The sequence below is a fragment of the Berghia stephanieae genome, chromosome 5 (assembly GCF_034508935.2).
Source record: "Berghia stephanieae isolate SIO BIC M18660-M18661 chromosome 5, UCSD_Bste_1.3, whole genome shotgun sequence".
NCBI classification, from domain to species: Eukaryota; Metazoa; Mollusca; class Gastropoda; order Nudibranchia; family Aeolidiidae; genus Berghia; species Berghia stephanieae.
In genome coordinates, this window is record NC_088364.1 from 16,045,172 (window position 1) to 16,068,940 (window position 23,769).

The 23,769-nt window shown below is 35.4% G+C and overlaps 1 protein-coding gene across 50 annotated transcripts in view; it reads left to right on the forward strand.

Annotated features, from left to right (window-relative positions):
* LOC144972476 (uncharacterized) overlaps positions 1-23,769 on the forward strand; it is a 309,958-nt gene that overhangs the window by 244,735 nt on the left and 41,454 nt on the right. For 49 of the 50 annotated variants that reach the window (XM_078913721.1, XM_078913724.1, XM_078913693.1 and 46 more), the window contains one exon: positions 19,958-20,782. The exons of the other annotated variant lie outside the window; for it this stretch is intronic. In XM_078913721.1, the coding sequence (XP_078769847.1) occupies positions 19,958-20,782 (825 nt within the window). The remainder of the gene's footprint in view (positions 1-19,957; positions 20,783-23,769) is intronic. 50 annotated transcript variants of the gene reach the window in all.

Genomic DNA, 23,769 nt, shown 5'->3' on the forward strand with positions numbered 1-23,769 from the left:
TACTTTTGCCAGGTTTAAGGAGATCCAGCTTCCTGTTTATATTAGCATAAACAGCTCGTTGGGGGAAAAAAAAAATCAGATATGCGATCAAATTCAGGCGGATAGCGTATGGAAGCCTTTGATATTGTCGCCTTAATACCTTTGAGGATATGGTTGGGGTGGTGGGGGGGGGGGGGGTATTAAAATTTCAGTTCACTAGTGGAGACACCCGCAATATTTATGGGGAAATGAAGACTATCACGAACAGGCACATCCCTATGTTAGTTATTGTATTATTGTGAAAATTAACATAGATGGAGACGAATCTTTTGAGCTATCAAACAAACAAAATCGGTTCCGGTAATAACGTCTGTAGGTGCACGCAAATAAATCTGGATACACTTCTTTAATGTACTGGGTGGTTTGTTTGTTTTGTTGTTGTTGTTGTTGTTTGTTTGTTTTTGTTTATTATTACCCGAAAACGAATCGAATTAGCTTAAAAACTAGAAATGATAGAGGCATCTGTTGTTTTTTTTGTTTTTTGTTTGTTGTTGGTTTGTTTTTTGTTTTGTTTTTGCAAAGTTTTTTTTTTTTTTTATCACTATTCAAGTTTTTTTTGTGGTGAAATTTTCAGGAAGATGCTAGACTATAAGCCATTAAAATACAGTCGCTCTTTTTTGACTCCCGATGTTTTTTGACACAAAAATTGGAAGAAAATTTTTTTAATGCATCTAGCTAGACTTATTCAGTTTTACACATATTTATTTAACACACAAAACAGGGCTTCATACCGTTTAAAGCTAAACCTCTACATAGGATCCTCCATTCTCTCTCAACGAACTTACTGTTCCCTCAACTCTCTCCACGTGTTTTTTTATTTTTTATTTTTAGTATTTGAGGGGTAACCACATCCAGTATCATGATTCTGAGATGGTTGCAATCTCGTATTCATATGGCATAAACTCAGTCTTTAACGTAACCCCAGAAAAAGAAATCAAGAGGGGTGATATCAGGTGACCTGAGTGGCCAGTTGATGGCCCGACCTTTCCATTCCATCTGCCAGAAAACAGGCTCTCACATTCAGTCCCTGATGAGGCGGTGTTCCATCTTGCTGGAAAATGACTTTGTAGCAACTGTATGATGTATGCAAAAAAAAAAAAATAAATAAAAAAAAAAATAATTCAAGCATTTCTAAGTTGATATGACACAGTGTTTTCGTTGAAGAAAAATGCTTCAATCACACGTTCAAACATTAACTCAATTCAATCCTAGAGATATTTGCTACTTTTCAAAATTAGAAAAAAATCTATTAAAAATGAGCATGTGCATAGATAGTGTTATTCAACTACCATTATCATGCAAAAATTAAGAACATTTGCTTTGGTACTACGCCTATAATTTGTCTCGGAAAAAAAAAAAAATAATAAATAGGCATGGGGTAAACGTAACCCCGGGTATACTACGGATATAGTCGGTGTTAGGGTTGAGTGAGTTAAAGCACATAAAACATTGACTTTCGGAGAGTTACGACTGACTGTAACAAGAAATGAAGTGAGTAGGAAAAAGCCAGAAGATAACAAAGAATAAAAACTTCGCGGCGGCGACGGAGGCTCGAACCCGCGACCTTACTGGTACGACAACTCCGCCTGGCCGGGGAGATCGTGGTAACTTAGTATGCAAATTATGCTTTTATTATCAATCGCGCACTGTGTTTTGCCTGGTTTTACTTTAAACTTCATAATTCAGAATCATTTTCGTGGGGAGTTAAAATTGATTTGACACGGAACTTGAATGATTTCTTGACATAATTAAAAAACAAACAGATGTCTCTCCCGTTTTTAGTGTTTTAGCTATTAAATTCTTTATCGGGTAGTAGTAAAAAAAAAACCACTATGTAAACTTTACTTTAAAACTCTTTTTAAAAACATGCCACAGGCACTTACTCATTTCAAAATGTATCGTGGGAATTTAATCAGACTGAGACAAATATTGTGAGCCATCAAATGTCAAAATCGGTCCAGTAACAAAATCCGACAAACTCATTCTTCCTATTCGACAGATAAAATAAAAAATGCTCAACCATTACCTTAATCTGTTTTTTTTTTCTGGTTGGACAAACGTATTCTTCCGAGTTCACCCATATTAATATATACCATAAACTATTAAATTCCGGAAGGAAATGTTTTAGAAATATGAAACTATCAGTTCATCTAATCTGTAAATGACCGATCATTATTTCTCTAAAGATTTTATAATCAAACATTCGAACGGGTGATAAAATAACCCCAATTTAGAAGAGGTTTGTAAGTTACTCGTATATCAATCTGTAAAAAATAGTTTTATAATTTTTAGATTGGCCAGTAATACTGGGCTCGTTGACAAAATAATTAAAATTGGCTGAAGGTACAATCCCCCCACCCCCACTTTAAAAATAGTTAGTTGCGTTATGGTTATGATTATGTACATAAGACAGACATATATATATATATATATATATATATATATATATATATATATATATATATATATTATATATATATATATATATATATATATATACATATATATATATATGAAAAATCTGCCTCACAGATCCTGAGCATTACAGGCTGTCGAAAAATTATAATATGCATTAAGTGTAGCAATGCTCACAAATTGTGGGGCTGACTGATTTGACTGCTGGGCGTGTTCTAAATGTGACTATGATAAGGGGCAATCTTTGAGTTCATAATATGGATCTGAACCATCTTTGACGATATTTTAGCCACCATACCACGCTTTCAATAGTTTTAGGGTCGTAGTTTTTAAAGAAATGAAAGAAAAAAAAAACAGCAGTTAAAGCGGGGGGGGGGGGGGGGGGGGGGGTGATAAATATAGATTATACATTCGTGCTTGTGATAAAGAAGCAACGGTAAATGAAAATTATAAAATAAGAATCGCTAAGATTTAGTCAACTGACTACGACAAATGACCATTGTGACCTTTCTAACGTTCATAACAGACTAGCTGTTAGCCCATTATTATGACTGTAATATTATTTTCACTTCATAATGGCTATATCTTATGTACATAATCATAACCATAACGCAGCCGTGTGTCGAATGACTGACAGCTGGACGTAGACGTGGCCAAATTATGGTGTGTTATTTTTGCCAAAGAATGAACTCGTGCTGTCGAATATTTATTGTAATCATATTTATTAAATTGTTCGTATTATTTCTATTATCTATCAATGTTTGTTTGTTTTTTTTTAAAATACGAACCGCTAACTATTTGTTACTCAGAATATCGACACACCTCCATTCATTGTATTAAAGTGTGGGAATTATCGATCACCGCCGCCGACGCCGCGGTGTTTCGTGTGCTCCAAATTCGTTCCTCGTTGCCCTCGCTAAACAAGAACTCTGGGCCTACTCGCGCGTCCTCTCCTCCTTTTGATACTTAATAATAAAATTACTGTTTTTGTGTGATGTGTGATATATTATTTCCCCAACTCTTTTTTTTTTCTTCCTGTTCTCCGTTCCGTGTCCTAGCGCTGGTGCTCTTGTTTTCTTTCAATAACAGCCAATCACAACGGAGTATGTTCTGATCCTGTGTTATGATTCGCTGGAGAAAAACAAACGGGCATAGTTGTCGAGAGCGCTCATAAAGCACGGAACTGAATCAACTATTTCTCCTCTCTTGTGTGAATCTTGCATCACGTCCTTGCCCTCGCTTTTCGAGGTCGGGACTGGCCTAGTATGTAGTTTATTATTGTGCTTATTTCGGCTTATTTGACGTGTGCATTTTTGCTGGAGGTCGGCTGGAGTGGAGTTGAATGACACTGCACTGCTAGTTACGGAACTGATCATGTTTCCCTTCGTGTGTAAATCTGCATCCGTCTTGCCCGCTTTGATGGTCGGATGGCCTAGTATGTAGTTTATTATTGTGCTTATTTCGGCTTATTTGACGTGTGCATTTTTGCTGGAGGTCGGCTGGAGTGGAGTTGAATGACACTGCACTGCTAGTTGCAACTTCTGAATATTTCTACTCCTGCAAATAGATAAATAGAACAGCCCCATCTTTTGCACCTGCCTGGTACATAAAGACGCTTGTGCGTGTTATATTTCTCGTCGACTTCTCTTTTCATCATCGGACGCATTAAACGGTGAGTAGTATTTCTTCCCATTTGAAATAATAAACTATCGCTACTTTCGCATTCTCACGTTCTTACTGATTGATAATAATGTGTCAGATTGCAGGCTGTTTAGTCAATGCATTGTTTCATAGAATTGTGTTTTGTTAACATTTATCAAGTACATCATAATCACCGTCGTCGTCATCATCATCATCCCCACCACCACCAATATCATTCATCATCATCATCATCTCAAAAAGTCATACACATCATCACCATCATCAATATCAACCATCATCATCAGCAGCAGCAGCAGCGCATCACGCAAGTTAACATAATATTTAAAATAACTATCAGTATGGCATTAGTATTATGTAAGCATTATAACAGAAAACTTCGGACATAGTATCTATTTAATTGTCACGGTCCAAATTCACTTTAATATGAGTCAATGTTGTTATTCCTTGCATTTCATTTCATTGGGGGTTTCAATACGAATGACTGATTTCGATATTTAACATCGAGCAACAACAATAATGATGATGATGATAATAATGAAAATAATAATAATAATAATAATAATAATAATAATAATAATAATAATAATAATAATAATAATAATAATAATAATAATAATAATAATAATAATAGTGATGATCGTAATAACAATAATAATAATAATAATAATGATAATAATAATAATAATAATAGGTAATAATAATAATAATAATAATAATAATAATGAATATGATGATACTAATAATTATAATGATGATGATGGTGGTGATAATAAGAATGAGGAGAACAACAACAAATAAGTAATTAAAATAAAATATCCTGTCAGTTAAATTATATAGTAAAATTGGTTACTAGTGGTACGATGTCTCTCTTCCTTTAATATTGTCAAGCTATATTGAGCGTGATAATTATCGTAAAAGTAACTTGATATGTTTTATTCCGTGGGTAAGGTACCCAACACACATTAGCCCTTTGGAATGAGTACACGAATGGCTATGCAGTGTTAGATGATCGATTCAAGAGAAACAAAGCGTTCTTTTCAGGCATTTGTATTGTAATGACATTTGAGGCAATTAAATGGTTGTGAAAGTTTGGCATTAACCCCAAAACGATACAATCATTCGAAAACAAGTCCTACTGGCGCATGTTGGGCATCATCTGGACAGGCCATATGACGAATGAAGAGGTTTAAAGAAGAGTTGTCTCTATATCAGCACCAGAAGAATCCCTCCTGTCTATAGTCAAAGCAGAAGATTGTAATTATAATATAATAATATAATAATAATAATAATAATAATAATAATAATAATAATAATAATAATAATAATAATAATATATACTTTATTCATCAAAAAAAATGGAAATTCGTTTACAGACGTGGCATGCATGAAAATGTATAAACACAAAGTTGAGAATCTATGGCGACAATGTATACATTATATATGCAAATGCACAAAAATGTAAAAGTATACAACCAAGAACCAATAGCAACACTTTATATATTAATTTGATAAATTGAGATGTGTATATAGTGTGTATATTTAAAAGATAGTATTTAATTTAAATCACAGTTGCGCGTTAAACATTCGACCACTATGTGGCAAAAATGAATTAAAGTGACGTGTTGTCTTTGCTTTTATAGCTTTCTCGCCATGAAACATTGGCAAAAAAAAAATATGTAATAGACCTTGAGAGAGAGAGAGAGAGAGAGAGAGAGAGAGAGAGAGAGAGAGAGAGAGAGAGAGAGAGAGAGAGGGCAGAAGGATATGAATGCAAACAAAGTGTTGGACGGATAATGTAAAGGAATGAACAAAGACACCAATGAGGACAGATCTGGATGGGGTCCCTTACTGCAAAGTCATCTCTCATAGCTCCTTTATGACCACCTAGTTCTGGAGAACGAGGTGAATGTAATGGAAATGCGGTACCATGTGGCCTGCTGGGGGAATTAAGCAATGGTTAATGAGCGTATTGGGCATGGTATATTTTATGTATATCTCCTGTATAGGGTATCCTTTTGATAAAGCCATATTTTCTGCATTTGGTAGAACTCGTCGTTGAAGATAAAAATAAAAAGAAATATGAAGAAAGAAAAAATCAAAAACGCATGAAAACTTTCACATAGTTTTATTATTTATAAACAACTGACTATGACATTGACCTCTAACCTTAGAGGTATCTACGTGATAAAGATGACCTAGTTTCTTATTATTCTCAATAGTTTGTTTTGTTCAGCAAAAAACATCAGTTCAATCGATTGCTCCGGGCTAGTGAACAAATTTATTTATCTCTGCTAATTTGTTTACAAACAAAATTTGATTTAGCAAAACGATAGCATTAACCCCATAACCCGTCCACTTATAATAATATACAATTCACATCTCTGTACATAATATGTTAGAGAAACTTTTGTAAACAAAAACACATTGCAGCGGATGAAATTATTAATTTCTACACAATTCTGTTATTTTCATTTATCTCTTATTCGTCGTCGCTAGACTAGCGATAAATATTTCTGTGTCCTATTTTTTTTTTTAAACACAGACTGTGTGTTGTCTGAAAGTAAATAACTCGAGCTGAACGTTCTAGGTCAAAGAACGAAGGTACACACACTGTTATTCCGATTGCTTCCTCCATCATTGCATTCCCATCGAGGCTTCATAAATACAACACTTTTTCTCACTTTGGCCAAATAAACCTATAGGCATCATTAGATTAATATGACCACCCCCCCCCCCCCCCCCCCCCCCACGGTCATAAAGTCCTAAAGCTGATTATTTTAAATACATGATTTATTTTTGATACATTTAGGTTCATCATCATCTATTAACGTTTTGTGGCCAAAATAAGGAAAAAGCAATATTTTGTCATAGTTTGACATTTCTAGGTGGTTTTGTATTCGTGCCGTCTTGCCGGGGACGGAATCAATAATGGCAAGAAAATTGTTTTGTTGAGTTTTATAAGGATTCTGTAGAATTAAGAACGATAAAATTTATTCATCCAGGACTATGTGATCTCTCTCTCTCTCTCTCTCTCTCTCTCTCTCTCTCTCTCTCTCTCTCTCTCTCTCTCTTTCTTTCTCTCTCTCTCTCTCCCTCTCTCTCTCTCTCTCTCTCTCTCTCTTCTCTCTCTCTCTCTCTCTCTCTCTCTCTTCTCTCTCCTCTCTTCTCTTCTCATCTCCTCTCTCTCTCTCTCTCTCTCTCTCTCTCTCTCTCTCTCTCTCTCTGTCTTTCTTTCATTCCTCCCCTTTTCAGTTCTTGAGATGAGATTTTCGTAAACAAAGTAGCGATTAAAAATACAAATCTTATTTGTCGAGGAGGTATTTGCTTTAAAAAAATATTAATCCAGCATTTTTCTGGGACCCTGCCTTAGTGGGCTCATAACAATCATAAGATAAAAGCCACAGGTGAACATTATTGCAGTCATACATCATCATTATCATCATCATCATCATCATCGTCGTCGACGTCACCATTGTCATTCTCTTTTTTATCAGTATGATCATCATTATCACCATCTTAATTAAAATTATCACCATCACCATCGTCATCATCATCATCATCATGGCACCACCACCGCCATCACAACCAGCATTATCGTCATTGCCACAATGTTCTCGCGATACACTGATCCACTATTTGGTTTTAAATTTCCTGTTAAAGACAAAGGACGATAAAAGAAAGAAAAGTATAGATTAATTTCTCTGGAATTGTCATGGGATGTCTGTACTTTGTCCTGTTTGTACCAAAATAGTGTTTTTGGAACTGTATTCCCGAGGCTTCAATCGGAGCTCCAGAATACTAGGAAAATAGATACAATTTGACGCAGCCCATCATTTATATTACAAACTACATATACGCACCAAGTGATGATGATTCATACGTAAAGCTTTATTTACTGGTGACGATGGTTGGCTCGTTCCAATTTCTTGCCTTTTTTTTTTTTCTAAGTCGAGCTACAATGAGTTTGGATGAGATGAGATAAGATGATCTTTGTGTATCCACTTCTGGAGTTTTGCATTGGGTTTTGCCTTAGACAAATGACTTTCTGGAATTAATTAAGCAAATAAATCATAATAAGGAAATACAATGACATAGAAATAGAAGTAAACCAACAAAAGCTTCAAAACAAAACAAAACAAAAAGCTCATACCTCATGAATAGTGGCCGGGTTAGTGAAAATAAGAAGAAGAAAAACATTTATAATAAAATAAATAAATTTATTAAAAAGACTAAATTATAATAATAATAATGATGATATATTATTATTATTATTATTAATATTATTATATTAATATATGATATATTATTTATGTTATTAAATAATATAAATAATAAATAGATGAGATGATGATGATAACAATAATAATAATAAGAAGAAGAATGATGATGATGATAATAACAATAATAATAAGAAGAAGAATGATGATGATGATGATGATAATAATTATAAAACACGTTTTATTTTTACTCATCCCCCTGCAGCGTTGTTCTTCAAACGTAGGCGTTAATCACTTTATTCAACTCGATCAGTTTGTGAACGAGTACCTGGCTGTTGTAGTTACCGTTATAACATTATGAGAGTGGTTTTATGGCACTCATACCTTATAAATTGCATCTCAATTCCATATGGCATGCATGTGAACAGAAATGAAGCTGCATTGTCACGCGTGTTTACCTTTGATTAAATTGTGGAAACGGAGCCTTTAAGTACGTCATGTTTTTTAAGGGGGAGAGGGGGGGGGGTAGGTCTGTGTTTTGTTTTTTGTTTTTAAAGAATATAATTCGTACTTAGTATTTCTGTCTAGATTTTAGAACACTTCATCAGAAATATGTGATGCTTTGGGTTTAGACACCGGTGTCGAACAAGATGGGTTTCGAGATCAGGATAAACGATATTCAACTTGGGTCTTGGGAGAGAGATAGGGTGGGTGGGGGTACGGGGGAGACGGAGACTGAAGTGAAATGATATCGCGATAATATGTCTAGGGCTTCGTCATTTCTCTCTCTCTCTCTCTCTCTCTCTCTCTCTCTCTCTCTCTCTCTCTCTCTCTCTCTATCTATCTATCTATCTATCTATCTATCTATCTCTCTCTCTCTCTCACACACACTCTCTCTCACTCACTCTCTCTCACTCTTTCCTCTGGCTCCCTATGTCTGCTCTTCCCTTCCCCCTCTCTTTTTGTATTCTCTCCCTCTATCTTTCTCCCGTACGTGTAGAAAGCCCAGAGGGAAAGGATTACTCACATAAAATCCATTTTATCAGCCATGGCTCTACCACGGCCCTACTTTTTAAGCCCAGCATAATGGATTCAGTAATTTATAATATGTGTACTGAATATCATATGCCTGTCTGAAACAAAGTTTGGGGAGGGGGTGGTGTAATGTTGTGATTGAAACAGTAAAAATTTGTAGCCATAAAGGATCGATTATGGAAATGATTTTGAACGCCCACATTCACTCAATACCAGACATGACAATGTGTTAACATAGAGAAGAGATTTATGTAATTCAGTGATATGATTGGCATTGATGTGTCTCCTTTCTTTTCTTAGGTGAAACCTTGGACTGCCTCAAAAAGAATCTGCAATCTCAAAATCAACCAGACCTTGACTTGGGCACTGCAGACAGGGCATCTGCTGCTGTCTTTGTCTCTCCCACTTCAACCAATACATCCCAACCAGGCTCCTGCAGTGAGCCAGACAATCCGACTATGGAGGTGATTCGTCGTGAAGGTCCCACCAAGGAGGAAGTTCATGTGGAAGATCAGGAAGAAATCCTCCCAGACGGCACTGTCCACCACATTCATAAGGAGCGTAGCAGTTCGTTCAAGAAAGTCCAGAAATGTGTCACCACCGAGGACGGGAAGACCGTGGTTGTGGAGGAGTCCCTGGAAGAAGTGCCTGAGTCTGTCAAGGAAAACCTTGTGGAGACGTTTCAGGGACCTGACAGATTTGTGCACGAGGAGAGAGACTTTGACATCACGAAAGAGGATGGTCGAAAGGTCCATCAACATGTAGTTTTGAACCGCATGCAGCATCACATCCACCGTCACCAGGAGTCCTTTGACTCAGATCACGGCAGGCAGACTGAAGATATAGATGAAGACGAAGTGGTTCCAGGCACTGAGTCTGCTTTTCTAGTGATGGAAGAGGAGGGGGAAGATGAGGACAAGAAGAAAAAGGAATAGGTTCTCGTGGTTCTGGGTTGTTTTTCAAACACTGAACAAAGCTGCTTTTAGTGTTCTCGTTATAGCTTCCTTTGCTGACATCATGTGTATTTTTGGAGGGGACGGATTAATTTGAAGTAGAAGACAATTATGACTAATGAGTATTATTTATTTTAAATTGTCTTCAGAAGGGATCATAATTTAAAACAACACACTGAACAATTTATGCTTCACAATGTAAGCTCATGAGGATCTGAGCAACTGCTGTTCATTGACAAGTTAAGCAAAACTGTTTATGACATGTATTACAACCCCGGCCTTTTTCTCTCTTTTCTTTTCTTTTGTAATTTTTGGATACCAAAATGCTGAGGAAAAATCCTACAATGTGATGCTTCAGTGTCAGTGTCAGTAAATCTTGAAATTAATCCACAGTTATTTTGGACTAAGCACGTATTGAAACTGTTGGTCGCAATAGCAATGTTTTGATTTTGGATTATAAAGTAGAGGGGATACATTTATATATATATATATATATATATAATATATATATTATATATATATATATATATATATATATATATATATATATATATATATATATATATATATATATATATATATATATATATGAATAACACGGTAATAGAATTGAATGTTGATTTTTAAAGATATTTTTTTGATGCTATTGTTGCCAACTTGAATTTCTGTATTAGACACTGTTATATGGTACTTTAACCTCACACATTTTATTTATTTTGGCATGAAAAAAGGCTACTTTTTAGCTAGTTCAGGTTCATGATAATCTATCTAATTCATTAGTTAAATTTTTGGCCAAAATGAAAAATAATGTGTTTTGTCCGAGTATGGCACTGTTGTGACTATGATAGAAAATGTTGAAAGTACGTTCATTGAGTGTTTTGGTGAAGTAAATGTATTGTATTTAAGGTTAATTAATTCAGTTTGAGTCGATGTATATCAAGGTTCGTGCAATATCATTTAAGATTAATTTGTAGACTCTCCTTCCCCCACCCCCCCCTCTCTCTCTCTCTCTCTCTCTCTCTCTCTCTCTCTCTCTCTCTCTCTCTCTCTCTCTCTCTCTCTCTCTCCCTCTCCCCCCTCTCTCTCCCCCCCCCACCTCTCTCTCTCTCTCTCCCTATCATGTTTCCTACTTTCCAGTTTGTGCCTGCACATTCAACTTCAATAGGCATATGGGCGGGAGCAGGTTATAATGTCTGAATGGAGGAATGAATGTCAGAATTTGGTGCCATCAAGATACATAAGATTGGTTAAGATCGCTCAGATATTCGAACACAACATTGCAATCTGAAGCAATGTTTATTATCTATCATTACTGTTGATATCTTAAAGGGCTAGTCATCTATATACTAGCCTTATGCCGTCTGTGACTGACTTGTTGGATAAGAAATCATCACAATCTTTTCAAGTTCTATTTTATTTGTATCTTATCTATTTTTTTTTTTAATTACTAAGTAGATATGATATACAAAAACAATTATGAGATATTACGCACATTTAATAATTTTTAGTGTCAACGAGCCTAGTGTATTCCTCTTAGTGGGGATTTGTGCTTGTCTTTGGATGAGACTTTTAGTTTTAGATGATCTCAAACTAAGTACCTACTTTGATGATCTGTTTCCTATTTGAACCAATTCCCCTTTGTCTTACCTTTTCTGGGGTGTTTAATTTTAATTCTAGAACGTTTTACTATCCCATTTTCTTACTTTTCACTTGCGCTGATATGACATCAATGTGTTGCAAGCGCCGTAAAACCCTTACGAACCCCCCCCCCCCCCCCCCCCCAAAAAAAAAAAAAAAACAAGATCCTAAGATATGATTTACAAGAAGTTATTGCATACTAACTTCACAAATCTGTGCGTGCATAATTTAGATAATTATACATAGAGATATTACAACTACACTTACCGTTTCTTAACGGAAGTCGCGGCTATTCTCAAATTATGAGGTTCCCTTAATGTCATGTATCATGAATTATATTATTTCCTATCAGTGTCCTGGCAAAGTTAGTGAACTTGTTGCGACAAACTTATGATTTTATTATGATTATATGATTACACTATGTTACTGTAATTCCCCTGCTTTGACGCCCGACACTGTAATTAAAGTTACAATGATGATATTGATTTGTTGCAGAAATTTTAAAGCAGATTACTAATGATAATACTTGAGAACAAACACCATTATATTACCCCATCCATTATTATTATTATTATTATTATTATTATTATTATTATTATTATTATTATTATTATTATTATTATTATTATTATTATTATTATTATTATTATTACATTTTTATCATCAACATCATCATCACTATTAAAACTTAAATATTACACGTACTACATTTATAGTAGGGTGATAATATGGATTATAAAAAATGTAGATCTCTACATTATAAGGTGTTTTCATTAAAATGATAATAAAATATATGTATTTTTTTCCCTCATTTTTTTTCTTGGTGTTTTCTCTGTTTCAAAATGATGTAAATGCATTGTGGGTACTCATATTGTTGGATTACAAGTAGTTGGTTGTTTTATTTTTTTAGTAGAGAAATACTTGCGGTAAAGTAGCGTCTGGTCCATGTAGTAACACATTATATGTAACAGTACAAGTCATTTCACTCTCCTTTAGTACACATGCTGTTGCACAAAATGACGAGACACTGAAAATTTTAAGGGAATATTGTATAATAATAATAATAATAATAATAATAATAATAATAATAATAATAATAATAATAATAATAATTATTATTATTATTATTATTATTATTATTATTATTATTATTATTATTATTATTATTATTTATTATTATTATTATTATTAGTACTACTACTACTACTACTACTACTACTACTACTACTACTACTACTACTACTACTACTACTACTACTACTACTACTACTACTACTAATAATAATAATAATAATAATAATAATAATAATAATAATAATAATAATAGTAATAATAATAATGCGTACTTTCTATAGCGTCTCTTTCCACCAAAAGTGCTCGGAAGCGCTAATACATGCAATTGCGAACAATATATAATATATATATATAATATATATATATATATATATATATATATATATATATATATATATATATATATATATATATATATATAATATATATATATATATTTCAATAAAATCAATAAGATCACTCATAGAAAAGTTAAAGGAAGTACTCAAAGAGGCTTTAAAGTAAAGAAGAGCAGAGAATTACGGTGTCTGGTGTCTGTTGTCTGCTGAGGGAGCAGAATGTGCGAAAGATATAGATTACGATAACTTTCCAGTTGACTAAAAGGTCTTTAAAATGAGACTTCTTAAGAAGTGTTATGTTTAAGAGAGCTGGGGGTCAAGTTAGTCGGTCAATATACGAAGTGAAGTTACCTGGCCAATTAAAAAAGAATGCCGTCACATGAAAGTATGGCTCCAAATGATTTTGTTACCGACTTGGAAAGAAATCATTTCGGAGTTAAAGGCATTGCATTCGCACATCTGAAGGTCACGATTCCCGATCTTAAAAAACAAAATCAAAAACAGACTCGACTCTGTTTTAAGCCTACACGTAACTTGCCAATGAGTAGTTGTTTCAATCAGTGATAGAGATTGGCATCAACGGCGATACAGGGATGGATGTTTTGCTCTTGGATCTTACAAACTTCAGTTCTCTATTTGTTGAGCTATCACCGTGTGTGTTTGGTTTGTGTCTGTATTGTATGTGTGTGTTTGTGTGTGTATTGAATGTGATTTGTACGTGCGACTGTTTCCTTTATTCGCAGCTGCATTGATTTATCGACCTTCCTTTTTTAAAGGTCATGTCGTCAATTTAGTTACTGCGATCATATACACACTTGGTTTAGAAGAAATAGAGGGGAAAATGTTTTGTGGGAAGGATTAAACATGGTTTAATAATGATGTTAAATTTAACGTATAAGTTCCAAAACCACTGTTATTAAGAACACAGTTATCCAAGACTGTTGAACCAAAAAAATACCCCCAATACAAGATAAAGATATGGAAGTGAATACAGTATGTAACTTTTGCATTGTGTCATAGATGCGAGAATTGATTTTCTTTTCCTAAAAAAGTAACAACAGTCAGCTTTTCTTGGTTGGCGGTCAAAGTCTGAGGACCGGTCCCTCCTAGAGTAAAGGGACCTTCCCTTTTTAAAGAATATTTAATTTCTAATTTTTTGTTATTATTTTATTTAGTTGGGTCTTTTTCTCTTTTGTTTGTTTTTGTCGTTTTTATTGTGGGGGGGGGGGTGTCTTTTGTTTTAATTTTTCTTCTTGAGTGGGGGAAGGGTTTTTTTTTTCTCTTTTGTTTTTGTTTTTAAGATTTATTTATTTATTTAGTTATTTATTTATGACTTTCCTCCATTAAAAAAATGCAGCCTTTTCGGACATTGTTTGCATCATAGATCCATCCATTTCACTCTAAGCTCTTAAAAGCCTGTTAAAACTCTCAATACTATAAGCTTAATATAAAATTATAATTTAAGCCACACCAAAAAAAACCCCCAAAAAACCCGTTTCCCCTCAACTTGTCAAAAAAAATCGTAAACCGGAGACATCAAAGAAGTTATGCCTTTAAGAATTGTTTATTAACAATAAGAGTTGTTTTAATATTAATGAATACATATTACGTTTACTGGTCAAAATGGTAGGCGCTATTACATTTTTCCCCCAGACAGACAACTTTGTAACCGGCCAGGTACTCGTTTTCATTTGAGTATGATGAGAGAAATGGGTAAAGAACCTTTTCCTAGGATTCAACTTTGCACCACCACAAAGGAACTCGAACCAGGGACCTGTAGTTCAGATGCCGAGTGCCGTGCCATTTGACCACAAAGCCGCATAATAAATCTTATTTGGACTAACAATGTTAGTGGTAGTAATACACTGATCTTATGGCGAGAGTGGTCGTTGAATGATAATTACACGTGACACGTCTTGGCGTTTTGGTCTGGAATATAACCTTGTATTGGGAATGTGCCAAATAACCCAACGCGACATTACCCTTTGATTTGCTTTGTTATGATGTTTTTTTGTTGTGGGTGTGTGTGTGTGTGCGCGTGCGTGCGGGTGATGTAGTATTGTACATGTGATGATTTTGTTTTGTTTGTTATTTTGGGTTTTTTAAAATGAGATCTGATTTCTTTCCTATTTTGCTATTTTTGGGCTTTCTCTCAAAGTAAGACGTTGACCACCCCATGACTCCCTTTTTAGAAGATATCGTGCAGACTTAGGGTGCCACTGACTGAACTCAGTTATATGCTGTACTTGACAAGACGAAAGTTTTCTGGGAGGGTTTTTTGTTTGTTTGTTTTTTGTTTTTGTTTTTTTGGTCTGTTGTATGCATTTTGGCCATTAAAATGTTTCTTCAAATATTGATCAAGTAAAATGATCCCCAGATTATCAAAAAAAATCTCAAACTTGAAACTCCTTTGAAACTTCAGGTTTGAGATTTTTGTGGCGTATCGAGAATCATTTTAATCCATCAATAATAAAGGGAATGTTTTATGGGCAATAAAAAAATACATGACAACTACACGTATAATGTGTGCTTTACACATTTACTCTCTCAGTCTTCTTAAATGAAATATCAATCTTTGTCTTACTTTTTTTTTTCTTTCATTGTTGCATGTGACCCAAGAGTGTTGCAGGCACAAACTCTAAAATCTAACCGACTGCCTTCTGTTGTATACAATAGAATGTGCTTGGAACGACCACTTTTAATTAATTGACGGAAATAAAGAACGAGTGCTCGTTTATAATAAATCTTCTCTTTTGTAAGCTATACAATACTCGCTGGATTTTAGCACGGCGAATTAAAATACGAGCTGGGTGACCGAATTCTATCCATATAGGCAATGTATAAGTTACTACTTTCAGGAGCATCGGATTTCGGCACGTTCGGATTCTGGCACGCTTTTTGGCTTCTCTTGGAGCGTGCTAGAAACCAAAATGGAAATGGTGTTGATGGTGGTATGGTAGTAACATCAGAAGAGTCATGATGTTATATGATGTAACGGAATCATTGCTGACACTTATTGACAGGGGAACATAAGCTCAGTCTAGGATCTACAGTCATGTGACAATGACCTTTCCTAACTTATTATTTCTTCATCTATACGCACACACGCACCCCCCCCCCCCCCCTCTCTCTCTCTCTCTCTCTCTCTCTCTCTCTCTTTCTTTCTTTCTCTCTTTCTCTCTCTCTCTCTCTCTCTCTCTCTCTCTCTCTCTCTCTCTCTCACACACACACAGACACAACCACCACCACCACCGCCGTCATTATCAACTGCTCTATTATTTTCTCATACTACCACTATCACTACCACTACTACTACTACTACTACTACTACTACTACTACTACTACTACTACTACTACTACTACTACTACTACTACTACTACTACTACTACTACTACTACTACTACTACTACTACTACTACTACTACTACTACTACCACCACTACCACCACCACTACTACTACTTCTACTCATACTCTCTCTCTCTCTCTCTCTCTCTCTCTTTCTCTCTCTCTCTCTCTCTCTCTCTCTCTCTCTCTCTCTCTCTCACACACACACACAGACACAACCACCACCACCACCGCCGTCATTATCAACTGCTCTATTATTTTCTCATACTACCACTATCACTACCACTACTACTACTACTACTACTACTACTACTACTACTACTACTGCTGCTACTACTACTACTACTACTACTACTACTACTACTACTACTACTACTACTACTACTACTACTACTACTTCTACTACTACTACTACTACTACTACTACTACTACCACCACTACCACCACCACTACTACTACTTCTACTCATACTCTCTCTCTCTTTCTCTCTCTCTCTCTCTCTCTCTCTCTCTCTCTCTCACACACACACACACACACACACACACACAGACACAACCACCACCACCACCGCCGTCATTATCAACTGCTCTATTATTTTCTCATACTACCACTACCACTACTACTACTACTACAACTACTACTACTACTACTACTACTACTACTACTACTACTACTACTACTACTACTACTACTACTACTACTACTACTACTACCACCACTACCACCACCACTACTACTACTTCTACTAATACTCTCTCTCTCTCTCTCTCTCTCTCTCTCTCTCTCTCTCTCTCTCTCTCTCTCTCTCTCTTACTTTGTCGTATTGGGGGCGGGGGGTAATTTTCTAAAACAATTTATTTCCCAGCCTGATAGCAAGCGGCAACATTATGTCGTCAACCATAATCAGACCTTGGCCTTTTTCCACTTTGGTCAGAAAAGTTTGGTTTCAAAAATTAATCGAGTAATATTACCTCCAATTTTAAAAGAAAAACATCTCTCAAATCTTAGAGTTCTTAAAGTCGGGCTTAAGAAGACTCTGGTTCGAGCCTTTTTAAAAGGTTTCATTAGTTTAATAAGTAAGGTACGAGACTTAATAGAAATAAATGTTTTCTTGCCAAACATAAGAAGAAAGTTCGACACCATGTGTAATTTAATCAAAATTCGTTATTGGTCTCAATGACTTTTGTTTGCTGATAAAATCCAGTCCAAACATTCTAGCTACAAATGGGAGAAAGGTTAAAGTCGATAACGTAACAGATTACCGTACTGACTTATATGGAGGAAGGGAAAGGGGGGGGGGGGTGCTTTTTCGTTTTGGTTAATATCGCTCAACTTAAAACGGATGAAGATGCCATCCATGCCCATCAATTTGTTAAAATTTCTTAAACTGACACTTTTTTTTTGCGCCGAATTAGTTAAAACAATGAACAAGTGACCGTCTGAATGCTCGACATTTATTTTTGGGTTGATCTTGAAATCACCGCTTGCAGCAGCTTTTTTTCATCCAAAATATTATACACTTGTACTTCCTTCAGTCCCTCTGTATTATTACTGATCACCATATTATTATTATATATTTTCGTTCTCTAGCATTATCATTTTATTTCGTCCGCCCTCATCTATAGATAGTATGCGCTTGGCTAAGAAGCTCACAACATTGCCATCCGTACCGACACACAAAGCTATGTGTAGCCATGAACGTTTATAGTCTGGATAATGCAGTTTAGTGAGAATTACTCCTAAACCTGGATGGCAAAAAAACAACAAAGCTCCGAGTGACGTCAACTTCATTCTATCTATAGATATTTACACATACTATATATATATATATATATATATATATATATATATATATATATATATATATATATAGCTGTATCTGTCTCTCTCTCTCTCTCTCACTCTCTCTCTCTCTCTCTATCTATCTATCTATCTATCTATCTATCTATCTATCTATCTATCTCTCTCTAACATCCCCTGGTTCTCCAATTTTAATATCGTGTTTAATGTATGCCAAGCAGCATGTTTTGGTGTTTTGCTTATCGAGGGTTGTTGTTTATACATATATTTTTGTTTGCTTGTATGTTTATTTTTAACCCATCATCATTATTTGGTGGAGGAAAAAGGGTGGTGTAATATATCCAGAGGTCTTCGCTTGGTGTTCGATAACCTGCCAACGCTATTCTGCCTTGCTCTGACAAAAAAAAATAATAATTTTAAAATGATCTGGACCTCAATTTAAGAATGATCTTGGTTTCAGGTCTAAGGTTTGGTATTTTTGCCAAGTAAGGCATCATTATATATATATATATATATATATATATATATATATATATATATATATATATATATATATATATTGGGGGGAGGGGGGGGGGGGTAATTTGTCAGATGACTGCATTATTGCCTTGCCTAAGTAGGTTATCAATTGTGCCTCATTTACTTCTCCCTATTGCAAAGCCATCTACGGTCAACCTCGCTTAGGTCGATTCCTTTCCAAGTAAAAAGAAAAATATTATTATTACACACGATCTGGATCATGGCAATAGTATTGGTAAATTCTAAGAGAAACAGACTCGCACACAGACACACATTCAACGTTTTAAAAAATCATTTCCCACCTAAAAGTCCCCAGGGGTCACCTGGCGTCTTTCTATTTTCAACGTTGCCTCCTTGTACATCTCAACGATCTGTTCAAAATTTTGATCTTAAATTAGCATCTTTTAAATCACACCTAACGGACTTGCTCAAAATAGGCATTCCGCACTGACATGCTCATGCATGGCCACGGAGGCGGCTATCAGAGAGCTATCATTTAATTTCTGTTAGCACAATACTTTTTTTCTTTTTGGAATATTTTAACAATAATATTTCAAATCTAGGAAGAACAATTTTTATGCACAGTTCTTAACCCTCTACATCCGGGTATTGGGTTTACTATAACTTTATAATTATAACGCATGATAATTCACCTTCTTTAACAAAGAGCGATAAGATCGGTTAAAACATTAAAGGGACGATCTGTCCAAAAATTGACATAGCGAAGTCGACTGTAGCGGCCTGTCACACCAGCTTTTTTGTGTCGGATTTAGTGGGATCGCCTGTTTTTAATGGTCCTATTCTGGAAAGGTGAATTTATGTTGAGTGGTCGTTGATGGAGCATTTTTAGATCGTGTTGTTACTTTCTTTTTGCATCGCCTTTTTTATCTTTCGCCCTCCCCTTTTTCCACTACCAGTCCCTAAAGCCAAGCCTACTATAACGAGAGGACCAGGCGGCGCCATCTTGAAACGTCAGCCTTCGGGGATCGAAGGGTTTGACTTGGTGGAGGAGGAGGGACCCGTAAAGGAGGAGACCTCGCTTGATGAGTCAAAGGAGGAGGTGCTCGAAGATGGAACGGTTAAGACGATGACAAGGACTCGGAGACGGTCCTGTAAGAAAATACTACGCAGTCTGAAGTCAATAGACGGGGACGATGAGGTGGTGGTGGACGAATATACCGAGGAGGTGCCGGGATCCAAAAAAGAAGAAGTTGTTGAGGTGTTCAAGGAACCGGCCAGGGAGGTTAAACGAGAGGACGAAGTGGAGCAAGTCATGCCTGACGGGTCAAAGGTCAAGAAAGCAGTGGTGTTGAACCGAATGGTGTCACGAGTGCGCACTCAACAGACGTCGTTTGACGAGAGCGGTGCCGTTCAGGCAACGACGGAATACGAAACTGATGAAATCGTTCCGGGTACAGAATCGGCTTTTGTAGCTGGCCAGGACAGCACGAGTAGTAGCGAGTATGAGGACGAAGAAGAGGAGACAGATGAAGAGATGGAATCAGATAACGAGAGAGATGACAATTATGGGGAAAGGATGGACACCAGGAGTCAGATGCAGTGTGGGTCAGAAATGGAACGGGCCATGGACGTGCAAGAACAGTTTCCAAATCAACAACAACCTTGGGCTGCTGGAGCGTCAAATCTGCAAGAGGAGTGCGTAGAGAGGGGAAGTGGGGATATGTTCTCAGGAGCAGCGGCAGAGTCTAAAGACCAAGCCGGCTATTTCCATCCTAGGACAGGTAAAAGCATCTTAGACTTAGGTTGAGCTGTAGCCTCGCTTGCATTGTTTGCGTCCAATTCACTACACAACTAGAAATCTAGTTACTACCATCTTCCCCGCTATATTTCTCTACCTAGCTTGCCGCTGACGTTAAATTTATTTATTTATCATTTATTTTTATTTTCTTTATTATTATTATTTATTTATTTATCTATTTATTTGCCTTTCTTTTTCTTTAAAAAAAAATAATTTATCGCGTTTGTTTCGATTGATGGTTCCAACCGCAATCTCATAATATTTTCGGAGACAAAGATAAATCTATACCAGGTTACTGGTGTTAAGTTTAGAAAATCAATGAGAGCTGCCAACTGTAACATATCATATAACTACAACTCTCCTCCATTCAACGTGTTCTCTTCGGTTTTATATATATTAAAATGGAGTAAGGAATTATTCATTAAGAAGTCAAGATATTGTTTAATAAGCAGTGGCATGTTGTATTAGCCATCGAGAGCAGCAAGCGGACTCGGAACCATCAATTTTGCTAAAGACAGTTATCAGAATCCCTCGAAATCCTTCTTGGTTTGGTTGTTCGTCTCTCCTAATTTATTATAATCATGTTAGAATAATGTTTCTTTCCTGCTTGCGCCATCTATCTCTTCCCACAAACCAACTTGTTTTGTTTCCATTCGGTCCGCATCCCTGATGAATGTATTCGTTCCCCGCCTGATTCTTAGCTTTATCTCATATTTCCGTTTTTGATTTATTATTGCTTGGTATTTAAAAAAAATCTTTTTATTGTTGTTGTTGTTGTTGTTGTTCCTTCCCACTTATAATTTACAAGTCTGACAATCGACATATACTATTGTTTATAATGATAACAACAACAACGAAAACTACAACGACCACTGTAATGGTAATAATGATAATTTAATTTGTCCTTTTTTTTTTCTTCAGAACTAGTCCCCTCCGAAAAGGGAAAGAAAGGAAAAAATAAATAAAGGAAAATAATCACTCTAGTCACTCTAAATGAAATGTCTCTATTGACAACATTAAATAATCCGACAGTTAGTAGAGATAGAGATACGTGTTTGGCAGTCGATCGACCAGACTTGTTTTTAAAAATAATTCAACCTTCATTGGTACATAGCAGACTTTTGATTCAAATCGTCTATGTGAGCCATTTTTATATTTTTATTTATTTTTCTGTCTGTTATTTGATTGTTTGTTTGTTTGTTTGTTTGTTTTTAATCCGCCAATACATTTCATTTAGTTGTTGAATATATAACCTTTGAATGTAATTTCTAACATTGTCGTTTTTGTTTTGATCCAAGTAGTCAGGGGTGGGCCAGTCCCCGGAGGAGTTTGTGATGTTTTAAAAGTTTAATTGCTTTTGCCACGCTTTTATTGTATTTCAACATCTGAAACCCTCCGGGATCAGGGCTGTAATGTTGGCATTAGAGTGGATAAATGGGGGATAAATCGATAGTTGGATTTGTAAAGATTTAAGAATCTTAACTTTGACAAGGTCCATGTTTTTGAGTTTTAATTTTTTTCTTTTAAACGGAATATAACGAAGATGGAACGCGAAAAAAAAATATTAATTTAATTTGACATAAGAGCCAATCATAACGGAAATAATGATGATAAAACTTTAGATTATCATTCTCATCTCTTTTTTTTTTCTTTCTTTAAAAAAAAAAAAAGAAATTGTGAGCAAGAACATTACCTAATAGCTACGATCCTTTTGAATTTGATATCAAGTTGACTAGTCGATATTATTATAACAACATAGATTCAGAAGGGAAGAGGGATTGGGAGATTTGGGAGTCGAGACTTTAAAATTTATAAATGAATTATTTATATATAATCTTTTAAACTAAATTTTGGTTATGCTGTTAGACTAGTCCATGTTCTGAGCATCCTATTTGGTTCTTAAGTTCACAAACGTGTTTACCGCTTGGAATATAATACATACAATGAGTTACAATAACACCGGTCTGTGAAACGTGTCACTAATTTAGATTGGGAATTGGGAGTTAAACTACGAATTGACCACCCAATCCCACTCAACCCTAAACTACCGCCCCCCCCCCCCCCCCCCCTTTCCCCCTTTTTTTTTCGACTTCCCGTCAAAAGGTTATCGCGGACATGAATAAAAACCAATTTGTGCTAACTTTTTTTTTAATAATCTGAATTCTTTATTTTATTGTTATAATTCAGTTTTGTTTTGTTTTGTTTCTGTTTTTATTTTTCGTGGAGAGGGGGGGGGGGGCGATTGTTTTGTTTAGCTTTTTAATATTTGTTTATTTATTTTACTAATGGATGGGTTGAGTTATATGATTATTTTTTTCACTATGTTTTTGAAAAATGAATATAATAATATATTTTTTATTTTGTTCAACGTTTACAACGTATTTAATTGACGATATTCCATTTTTTTCTGAACAATCTAATGTATGTCTAAATGTGTCGTCTGGCCTTGGCTGGCGTGTAAAGGCTTTGTTTTCTCTTGTGTCTTCATAGGAATCAAGACTTTGTGTTTATATTTTCTTTATTTGTTCATGTTGTCTTTTGTTTTGATTTGTTTCGTTTATTTAAAAAAAATGTTTATCTATTTTTTTATTTTTTTTATTTTTGGTCAGTCTTGGATGGTGATGAAAGGGTGATTTGTGGATTGATTTGATGAATGAATAGATGGGTTAGTGGGTGGGTAGATTGGTGGATAGGTGGAATGGGTTGGTGGATGAATGGCTGGAATGATTGTTGAAGTGTTGAAAAGTGAATATCGTTAGAATCGGAAGTTAGCGTGAAGTCTAATAGTTGCAAATATGTAAATTTGACTTAAAACTCATTGAAGAGCAATTTTCTAACAACCCCCCCCCCCCTCTCTCTCTCTCTCTCTCTCTCTCACTCTCACTCTATCTATCTATTTGTCTCTCTCTCTCTCTCTCTCTCTCTCTCTCTCTCTCTCTCTCTCTCTCATCTGCCTCTCGCATAGAGAGA